Source organism: Oryctolagus cuniculus, chromosome 6, assembly GCF_051225735.1.
Source record: "Oryctolagus cuniculus isolate XC-2025 breed Fujian yellow rabbit chromosome 6, ASM5122573v1, whole genome shotgun sequence".
NCBI lineage: Eukaryota > Metazoa > Chordata > Mammalia > Lagomorpha > Leporidae > Oryctolagus > Oryctolagus cuniculus.
The window spans coordinates 42,240,082-42,250,998 of record NC_142872.1 but is presented as its reverse complement, the minus strand read 5'-3'; the positions used below and the strand labels follow the sequence as shown (position 1 = coordinate 42,250,998).

The 10,917-nt window shown below is 38.1% G+C and overlaps 1 protein-coding gene across 3 annotated transcripts in view; it reads left to right on the top strand.

Moving 5' to 3' along the window:
- The window catches only part of FAM114A2 (family with sequence similarity 114 member A2), a 38,567-nt gene extending 29,571 nt beyond the window's left edge, over window positions 1–8,996 (top strand). For all 3 annotated transcript variants that reach the window (XM_008255291.5, XM_002710326.6, XM_051844404.3), the window contains exons 11-14: window positions 292–431; window positions 2,496–2,568; window positions 4,963–5,016; window positions 7,567–8,996. In XM_008255291.5, the coding sequence (XP_008253513.4) occupies window positions 292–431; window positions 2,496–2,568; window positions 4,963–5,016; window positions 7,567–7,701 (402 nt within the window). In that variant the 3' untranslated portion in view covers window positions 7,702–8,996. The remainder of the gene's footprint in view (window positions 1–291; window positions 432–2,495; window positions 2,569–4,962; window positions 5,017–7,566) is intronic.
- The last annotated feature ends 1,921 nt before the right edge of the window (window positions 8,997–10,917 follow it).

Genomic DNA, 10,917 nt, shown 5'->3' with positions numbered 1-10,917 from the left:
GATTGATGAGGAAGTTTCCTAGCAGCTGCCACCAGACACTTTGTATCTAGATCTTGTAGCCAAAACTTACTTAGTCATACAATCACACCTGACTTCAGGGAACATCTCATTTTGTAGTCGTGAGTCCATCTGTAAAATTACATTTCTACTGTGGGAGAAGAGAATGTTTATTAAAGGGCAGCATTGAATTTCTGCTTTCAAAATACATGAATCCTTCCGGGAAGCAAGATGGTGCCATTTCTACTCAGATAAAAAGAAACTAATCTTTTATTGTTTTGTTTTTCTATCCAGGATATCCATGCATTTGCAATCCGGAGCCTAGCTGAACTGACTGCCTGCTCAATTGAACTATTCCACAAAACAGCAGCTTTAGTCCTGCATAGCCAGAAGCAGGAAGTGACAGCCATAGAAAGGAGCCGAACGCTTTCCCAGTAAGTGTAATGAGTATCCTGGTAAATGAGGCAAATTGCTGAAAGTGATTTCTCACCTTATCTCCAAAGTTGTAGAAAGTTCTCTCAACAAGATGCTGTTTCAGTGTACCCATTCACATATTATGGGCTTATTCATGTGGGGCAATTTTTCTTTTCATTAAGCCATGATAAGTCTACACATAATTCTGCCCTTTCAATTAATCAGCTTATGTTTTGAAAACTATTTCTTTGCAGACTTGGAAAGGTCTTAATAGGACTGGAATTTGACATGAGTAAAAATAGAAAATAGTGCTAAGAACCTCAGTTCTTTTATTTTTTGAAGCTTATTTATTTGAAAGCTAGACAGAGAGAGGGACAAAGAGAAAAAAAGATTTTCCATTTGCTGGTTTACTTGCCAAATGGCCACAACAGCCGGGGCTGGGCTAGGCAGAAGCCAGGAGCCAGGTACTACATTTGAGTCTGCCATGTGGGTCACAGGGGCCCACGTACCTCAGCAGTCTTCTGTTGCTTTCCCAGGTGCTCTAGCAGGGAGCTGGATTGGAAGCGGAGCAGCCTGCATGCAAACTAGCCATCCAATATGTGGTGCCAGTGTTGCAGTGGCTTAACCTACTGCACCCCACAACACAGGCCCCAGACCTCAGTTCTTAATAGTTATTGAGTACTAATTAGATGCCAGGCACCATAGTAAAATTTACCTGTATTGTTTCTAATTTTCATAACCACCCTAAAGTTAAATACAGCTTAAAAAAGAAAACGGAGATTCAGAGAAATTGTTTTCCTGGGTATGCAGCCCAGGATTTAAACACAAGTCTAAGTATCAAACTCATATTTTTTCTTATCAGATTGATGCTGTTCAGCAAAAAATACTCAAAAATAGTAGAATGTAGGTAATCATAGGAGAAAACAAAAAGGCCCTGCAGTTTCTAAATAAATCTGACTTAAATGAGAATTTTTAGAGCGCACATTTGGTTCAGTGGTTAAGATGCCGCTTGGGACACTCGCATCCCGTGTCAGAATGCCTGGGTTTGAGTTCCTTTCTGCTTCCAATCAAGCTTCCTGCTAATGCACACCCTGGAAGACAGGAAGTTGCTTGGTTACTTAGTCCTTACCATCCTTACCATCCATGTGGGAGACCAAGATTCAACTCTGGGCCCCTGACTTCAGCCTGGCCCAGCCCTGGCTGCTGGGGGAATTTGGATAGTGAATCAGTGGATAGATAGTCTCTGTCTCTTTGTCTGTCAAATAAAAATAATTAAATAAATTTTTTAAAATGAGACTACTCCTTGGAAAACAATATGTGTGTTATGTGTATGTTGGGAAGGGCCATCCATGTTCTACAGACCTCTTCAGCTCCAGATTACATTCTTGCTCCTGTAGAGCAGCCCTAAGATTGGCTGGGTTTGTTCTGAATGTCTTAAGGGTAAGAGAGAGACAACCCCAGAGGAGACTATTCTATGAAAAAGTAGCTATTCCTGCTGCTTGGAATGCTGTTCCAGGTGTAGCTCACTCGCTCACTGAGTTTGGGACTGAGGTATCACCTTTTCAGAGATGCCTTTCTTCCCTACATACCTTAAAATAACACCTCCCATGATCCTCCAACCTCTTTTATTTCTTAGCTTATATCACATGCCTGTGTGTTTATATATACATTTGTACTATAGGGGTATGTATGTGCGTGCATGCATGTGTATGTGTGTGTGATCTCCCTCTAATTGGCAAGTTAGAATCTGTGAAAGCTGGCACTTTGCTTGACATCTTCATTGCTTAGTGTAGTTTCTGGCACATAGAAGATTTTTAATAAATATTTGCAGAATATATGAATGAATACATATTTGTTTAAGCTATAATTCTAACTGGAATGCAGACATTAAGTACTTTTGTCTCCTTAAAATGCATTTTAATTGTTTCCTTTAACTTGAAAAGATAGTACTTTCTAGAGGATTCTGTAGAAAAATGTTTTCCTAAAGAATGAGTTTCCCTCCTGTATTATGGATCCTCAGATATGCAGGTAGCTGTAAAAAGAGAGGAAGAAAATAAAACAATCCTTCTGACTTTCTTTTCTAGGATGACAGTTGCATTGTGTAACGAGTTGTCTTCTCTGTCTAAAGAGTTCACCACCTGCCTTACAACTGCTGGGGTAAGAAGTAATGCCTCTTATTGGGCTAATGTCTAAATTTTTTTTTAACAGTTTGTTGATCTTTGGCTAGCATACCATAATTCTCTCATTTCAAGTGTACAGTTTAATGGTTTGTAGTGTTTTTACTGATATCTGTAACCATTACCATAATCTGTTTTAGAATATTTTCATTATCCTTCCAAAATTCTTATATCATTGTAGTTAGTTTCCATTTCCTTGTCCTCCATACTTCTCTACTCCTAAGCAAAACTAATCTACTTTTGCCTCTCTATATATGCTTATTTTGGACATATTATATAAATGTGACCATTGACTTAGCATAATATTTTAAGGTTTATCCGTGTTGTAGCATGTATCAATACTACTTTTTAAATTGCTACATAATATACCATTCTTCTGGTATTTATACCACATGTTGATTATATCTTAATCAGTTGATAGACATTTGGGTTGTGCCTGCTTTTTTGCCATAATGAATGTTTTGTGAACATGCATGTTTGAGTTTTGTTTGAACATAGGCTTTCATGTCTCTTGGGTAGGTAGCTAGGGGTGGAATTGGCACATTATGTGGGTGATACGGTTTTTTGAGGAACTGCCTAATTGCTTTCCAAAGAGGTTGATTTTGTATTCTCACCAGCAATACATGAGGATTCTGGTCTGTCCATATCCTTCCCAACACTTACTATTATCTTTTTTTAGGCATCCAAATTGATATGAAGTAGTGTCTCATTGTGGTTTTGATATGTGTTCCTTTAATGGCTAATGATATTGAATGTCATTTTTTTTTGGTTGTTGGCCTTTTGCATAATATCTTGGGGAAATATCTATTCGAGTCCTTTCTCATTTAAAAATGGATTGATTAGATTGTTTGTCTTTTTTTCTTATCAACATAAAGAGAACAGATTTTACATAGTTCATAGGTAAAGTTATAAGAATACAGTGATTCTTCCCTTAATCCCTCCCTCCCTCCCCCTTCCTTTTTTCCTTTTTTAATTTTTGCGATAACATTTTAAATTTACTTTATAATCACAGGGTTAATGCTCACTACAAGTTCATATAATAAAAGTAGACCACTGTTCAGCAGGAATGTCATCTTATATCTGACTTAAAAGTTCCTCATCAGATATGATGTACACATTTTCTTGCAGTACATGGACTGATAAAATAAAAACCTCAGTTTTGGCTTTTGACTCTGGTTTTAAAGAGTGGTTGTTCATTTAGACAGTGGCAATGCTCATATATTCAGTGGGAGAGCTCTAGTTAAAGCTAAACTTTTTTTTTTAATTGTAAAAGTTGACTGAAGGTGTATGAACTATGGAAGAGGATTGAGAAACTAATAATCATGAATTGTTATTTATAATAATTTTTTTATTTTATTATTATAAAGGACATTTTAAATAAGCAAATAAAAATGCCTTTATAGTAAACATGTCAGTGTCACTGTGTTAGAGTTACTGAGGAAACCTTAAGTTTATTTTAGTTAAAACCATTACCCAAATTACTTTTTTTAAATTTGAGTTTAGATTATTGTTTTTTTTTTTTTTTTTAAGATTTATTTGTTTGAAAGGCAGAGTTACAGACAGAGGGAGAGACAGAGAAAGAGATCTTCCATCTGCTGGTTCACTTCCCAAATGGCTGTAGTGGCCGGAGCTGGGCTAATTCAAAGCTAGGAGCCAGCATTTTCTTATGGGTCTCCCGCCTGGGTTCAGGGGCCCAAGCACTTGGGCCATCTACCACTGCTTTCTCGGGCATATTAGCAGAGAGCTGGATGGGAAGTAGAGCAGCTGGGAATCGAACCGGCACCCATATGGGATGCCGGCATGAAGGCAGAGGCTTAACCTACAATGCCAGAGAGCCGATCCCTAGATTATTCTTGTAAGGCATAATCTTGTGATGTAGCTTCTATTTTTCTCTTACTGTTTTCTTTAAAAGAGCTTCTGGGTTTCCTGAAATTGGTCTTATGAGGCCAACTCTTTCTGAGTGTCCAGGAAGTCAATAAGGTGCTAACCCAAGACTCATGCGAGTATTAAATTTGCATTATTTATTTCCATTAAGTGAAACTTTTCCAAACAGCCCATCTTAAAAATTGAGTTTTTGAATATGTGTTCCACAACTACATATTTTGTTTTGAAATTGTTGTAATGTTTTGTGGTTAGGTATACCTCTTCATCTCCTCTTATAAAATGAAGATACTTAAAATCAGTAAAAACTATAAAGAGTACACTCTCAATTTGGATTGCTCAGAAAGGTAAAAAAAATTTAAAGCAGTTCAGATCTCTTAGTCCAGACATCTGTGCTTGTATATATGTGCATATTTTTGTATGTGTCTCAAAGTGAGATTATACTCACTGTTTTTACCTTGTCTTGCTCTTTTAACACTATCTTTTATTGTAGGTCAAAGAAAAGGCTGATGTCCTTAACCCATTAATTACTGCGGTATTTCTAGAGGTTAGTACTAATTATTTCTACTTCTCTGACTCCTGAGACATTGAATATTAATGAACCTTTTTTCTTTTTTTAAGATTATTTGAGAGGTAGAATTACAGAGAGAGAGAGAGAGGGAGAGATGGTAAAAAAGGTTTTCCATCCAGTGGTTCACTCCCCAAATGGCTGCAACAGCCGGAGCTGAGCCAATTGAAGCCAGGAGCCAGGAGCTTCTTCTAGGTCTCCCACATGGGTACAGCGGCCCATGCTCTTGGGCCATCTTCTGCTGCTTTCCCAGGCCACAGCAGAGAATTGTATTGGAAGAGGAACAGCCGGAATATGAACTGGCACCCATATGGGATGTCTGTGCCAAAGGCAGAGGCTTTAGCCCACTACACCACAGCAGTGGCCCCAAATGAACTCATCTTGAAGTCTTTAGTTTTCACCTGTTGGTATGTTAATGCTGTTGGTGCAGATATTACCCAACTGGTATATATTTAATGTGTTTACTACTCTTTATTTACAAAGCATAAAGTTGAAGCTGCTGAGTAAAGTGGAATGGAAGAAGCGGTAGGCTGTCATTATTTAATCCTACCCCTTGACAACTTAATGGACAGTTCTTGGTAAGGAAACACCTTCTGGAGACCAGCTGGTAAACATGAAGGGCTGAAAATTACGAACAGGCAAGCACTGCTTCCTAAAGGACTAAGGTTTATGCAGAGATGTTTCAAAAAACAATCTGTCATTTCTTTGCCAAGAAACCTTCCTTTGTTTTGTCAAACAGGTCATTGTATTTCCCTAACCCCTTGTCAGTTTGTTAGATTTAAAGAGTAGTATGATTTTAAGTCCATGGAAAAGGAGTTGCCAGATGATTGATCATACAAGGTACCTCAGAAAGTTCATGGAATTAAGAAATGAGTTTGTTTTAGTGCAAAAAATTTGAAGTCCATGTCTAGCTTTTTCGTAAAATAAATATTTCCTATGAGCTTTTTGAAAACTCTTTGTATTGCTGTCTTATGTGATGTTCTCTGAATTCCATGAATCCATGTTATAAGAACTCTATTTTGTAAATTCATTGTTTTTTTGTTTTGCCTTTTTTTTTTTTTTTTTTTTTTTTTAGATTTAGTTATTTGAAAGGCAGAGGTAAGGAGTGAGTGAGAGAAAGATCGATTGATCTTCTATCCTCTGGTTCACTCCCCAAATGGCTGCCAGGCCAGGAGCCAGGAGCCTCCTCTGGGTCTCCCACATGTGTGGCAGGGGCCCATGGACTTGGGCCATCTTCCTCTGCTTTTCCTAGGCCATTAGCAGGGAGCTGGATTGGAAATAGAGCACCTGGGACTCAAACTGGTACCCTTTTGGGATGCTGGCACCACAGGAGGCAGCTTAACATTCTACACCAAAGCACTGGCCCCCAAGTTAGATTTTTTGATAATTTGTTTAAAACATATTTAGCAAGTCTTAGGGAGAGAAAATATATTGATAATTGTTTAGGTTTTTTTAAATTACTGTATTATTACTCATTTTAAATTATTTAAAAATTACCATTAAGGAAGTTCCTTAACTTTTAAATTTTTTTATGCTGTTAAACATAAGCAGAGAAACTCTCTTGATCACTCATGCAATTTTTAACATGTAAGTTTGTGATTTAGTACATGACAGAGTGGTAGCACTGAAAGAACTATGCAAACCAGGAGGCAAATCCTGTCCTGCATCTTACTGTACGGCTGTGGACCAGGCATTTACTTTCTTGGCATTCATTTTCAAGTATAAAAGATTTCACTGGATGATACCTGAGGTCTTTTTTAACTGGAAAGTTGTCAGACTAAATACTTGTCACTGATATAGCCAAACAGTAATATCATTTGATATGGATTCCTTTTTGTTATTTTCATTTGGTTGTTTTTATTTGCAGATTTGAAACATTCTTGTCTTTGAAATTTTATATTTTTATCTTAATATAATGAACTATTGTCATTCTTCTGGAAAGTGAGAGCTTGTAAGATATAAATGAAGTTTGGCAAACTCTGAGCATAATGGTTTCATAACACTTCTCATAAATATGTCTGTTAGAACACAGTTCTATATCTAAACTGTGCTGTCCTTGAAAGCAGAGCTCCTTGTTTGTGTTTTTGAGCAGCTATCTTGTGCCTATTGATTACATTGAGTCCAAAGACTGACAGCCATCACAACAGGGTAGAAATTCTAAAGGTACAGGATTCGTAGCCTTCTGAAAGCTTCCTTCAGTGACTGAGTACAATTCTGGGACAGAATCTAGCTGGTTCACTCAAAGAATATATACGCTTTGAATGCTGAGTTTAAGCACATGCCAGAGAACACCTACCATTTCTGATTGACAAGTCATAAAAAATATTATTTTTTGGCCGTATTGTCTTAAGGGCTAGATCCTTCTCCCATGTGATGGTTTATTAAAGTGGTTAAGTCTTTGCTTTTATTTGCCACACTATGAATTCAGTTCATTTACAAATATTAACCTGTTTTTTGGTTATTTTATGATGTATTTTCACTTTAAATAACTGTGATCTTTTCTCTGTCTTGTTTTTTCAATCCTGCCAGGCATCAAACAGTGCCTCCTACATCCAAGATGCCTTTCAGCTACTCTTACCTGTGCTGGAGATCTCTCTTATTGAGAACAAGACTGGCTCACTCAGGCAGGAGCTGCAAGTCCAGACACCTTTGTCAGAACACTGAAGAACAGAGAATATTTGACCTGGAATTTGTGATAGCCAAAGAATGCCACTGTCTTAGGCTATTCCTGCAGAAATAAAGGAAAAGGGTTATTTTGCAGGTTTAAAGAGGAAGTTTGCCACTTCACTTGGCTGAAGTATTCAAGCCCTCATACTACTGTTCATAGTTATAATAAATTATTTGAAAATAAACTTTTTAAGAAAGTCCAAAAAAATAGCTCTAGATAAAGATTAGGCAGAAATATTGGCTTTTATTTAACGCATCTCAGAAACACTAAAAATTTTGTCATGGATGTCATTTGTAACCTGTGAGTATAACTGGTTGTGAAACAAGAGAAAGTAACTTCATTTGACATTCTAGAATTCACAACCTGCTTGGTTTATTAATGCCACATGTTCTTTCTAGAATAATGACTTTAAGGAAACAGTGTATATAAACGGTAATGATTATCCTTTATCATGTGAATTCTTGGAAATGGCTAAGAAGTTTTATCTGCTTTTTAATTCTCAGTAGATATTTAGCATTGAAGAGAAACTTCAGAATACTGTATTTGTAGCCATACGCCCTCTAGCTTCAAATTCTTCCCTAACCTAGGAAGATAAGCTTCAAGTTGTTGGTGACCCCTGCTCAGCTGAATTTAAGACCAGTAAGTGCAATTTGGAGAAACAGTTTTGTGTATGTAGATGTCTAAGTCTCCAGGATGTTTTTCATGTATACCCTAAATGCAGGATAAATTCTTTAGCAACCATCTTCAAAGGAGTGCTGAAACTCTTTTAGTCATGGGGTTTTTGTTTGGATGTTACTGAACTGAACTGAACTGTAGAGCCCCATGGAAATGATGTTCATTTATAATAGGATTTCACCTCTAAGAGCGATATATTTTTCCTCATTTTTTTTGTTTGTATTAATGTATTCTTCAGCATGCTTTTAAATACAACTTTCATCTTCTAGATCTTAAGCCTTCTTTTGCTCCCTTCAGCAACTTAAGAGACTGTTAATGTATCATCTTCCTATTTTGGTATCTCCTTTTTAAAAAGTTCTCCAACTTTGTGGTTTTTAATGATTTGGGTAACTTTTGTGAGCTCTTCTCCTTATTTTCTAAAACCTTTAAAATAAGTATACCCATAGTGGGCACTCAGTAAGTATAGTTATCTCACAAATGTCAAAGTTTAAAATCTTTTATTGTAACTTAATATGTTGTCCGTTTTCATAAAAGATTTAAAACATTCAAGAAGTGAGCAGTGACGGTTAACATGTCATCAATGCTGTGGCGAATAGATGAGAATTTTGAAAACTTCCTCATAGGTGTGACTTTCTGACTGCACCCTGCTGTTCCTTAAGCACCAGTGCACTCATTTTTCCATTTCTCTTGGGGATTATACCGTCTGGTTAAATTCCAGAGTCTCTTTGTGTCTGTCACGTCCCCAGTCAACTCATCAGGAAAAATTTAGAAACATACATGAACTATAAGTAAAGGAGGGTTACAGTGACTCCTTCATACTCACACATCAGTACTGAACTTTTCAGAGAGTTAAGATTCTGTCTGTGGTAAGAGGTGAATGCAGAGACTGCAAGTTGAATGAAGCCATCCTTTTTCTACTTGCCAGGTTCACACTTGTCTTTTTCTGTGCACACTGGCCATTGCTGTATTCTCAAGCTCTAATGCTGAAGTAGAAAAGTCATTGTTTTCGTCTTGACTGTCAGTGCACCAGGATGCTTAATTTTTAAAAACACATTTGTAAATTGGAATGGAAGTATTTTTTCACAGAGTTTACACCAGCCAGTCTCACCTGGGTAACTGTTGCAGTGACCTTAGCAATTTCAGCCAAAGCTGTTTCGATGTGAATTGTCTACGTAATGATTTTAGGAGTTTATGTCAGAAATGAAGAACTTCTCTTAGGTATTTAGTACAACTGGATCTTCCTGTGCCTCTGCCACGTATGTCACTGTGAGAGCAGTAAAACCTGCACAGTTACAGATTGTTGAAGTACAAGTTTCAAAATAAGATTGAATATTCTTAAACACAGAGCATTCAGTAAATCAGGAAACACGTACTTTTTTCTGTATCACTCAACATTGAGTTCTTAGCTTCTGGCATAGGGTTGGCAATGGTAGGAAATATTTATCAACCAGTTGAAAGAAAAAACAGGAGAGAGGCTAGAGAAGGAAGGAAGTAAAGAAGAAAATGAAAAATGGTGGCTTAGTGCTTTACTACCAGCAAAGTCTATAGGGTTCAAAGGGACTTCCCTAGATTACATGTTTAAACCCTTCATTTTACAGTTAGGGCCACTGAGGTGTCTTAAGAACAAGTAACTTCCCGGAAGACACAAAGCTGGTAGGAAGCTTTCTTTACTGGTACCTAAACCCAGGTCTGCTGATCCCAGCCTTGATTCTGCTCTGCCAGAGTTTCATTGGGTTTTTGTACGTCTACTGAGAGGCTACTCCCTCCCTGATACCGGGGTAAGTGCTGGGGAACAAAATGCAGAGGGTGTGGCCCCTGCCCACAGGGGCTGGCCAGTGTTATGTTGTAGCTGCAGACCCCTCAGGTCAGGCAGTGGCTGTGTGGGAATGAATTGTGGACTTGTCCCAAAGCTGGTTGTGATGATCAGGTCAGGTTTGCAAAAGTCTGAGCTGAATCTGTCAGTACCCTCAAATTGCTGCATTTGTGTTGGTGGTTTGCCTTTTTTTTTTTTTTTTTTTATGTAAAGATTGATTTATTTGAAAGGCAGAGTTACAGAGAGGGAGAGATCTTTCATCTGCTCATTCACTCGCCAAATGGCCACAACAAGGGAGGTTCTGCCAGGCTGAAGCTGGGAGCTAGGAATCCCATCTGAGCCTCCCTCGTGGGTGCAGTTGCCCAAGTACTTGGGACATCTGCTGATTTCCCAGGCACAGTAGCAGGGAGCTGGATTCTAAGTGGAGCAGCTGGATCTGAACTGATGGCCACATAACGTGGCAGGTGGTGGCTGAAGCAGCTATGCCACAACATCCACCCAATGGTTTGGCTTTAGGAGCCTAGACTTAATCTGTTGTTCCTCAACCACCTAGAGCTAAAAAAGGAAAGCATTGTGTGATGTTGTTTGAATGCCATGGGATACCCTTTTCTCTGTAGTCCCCATACCTGCCCCATGAGGCAGGGAAATGGCTTTGCTAGTCTAGGGGCTGCAGGATGATGCAAAGACAGGCTCAGAAGTGAATCTCAGCTCCCTTGTTTTCCAT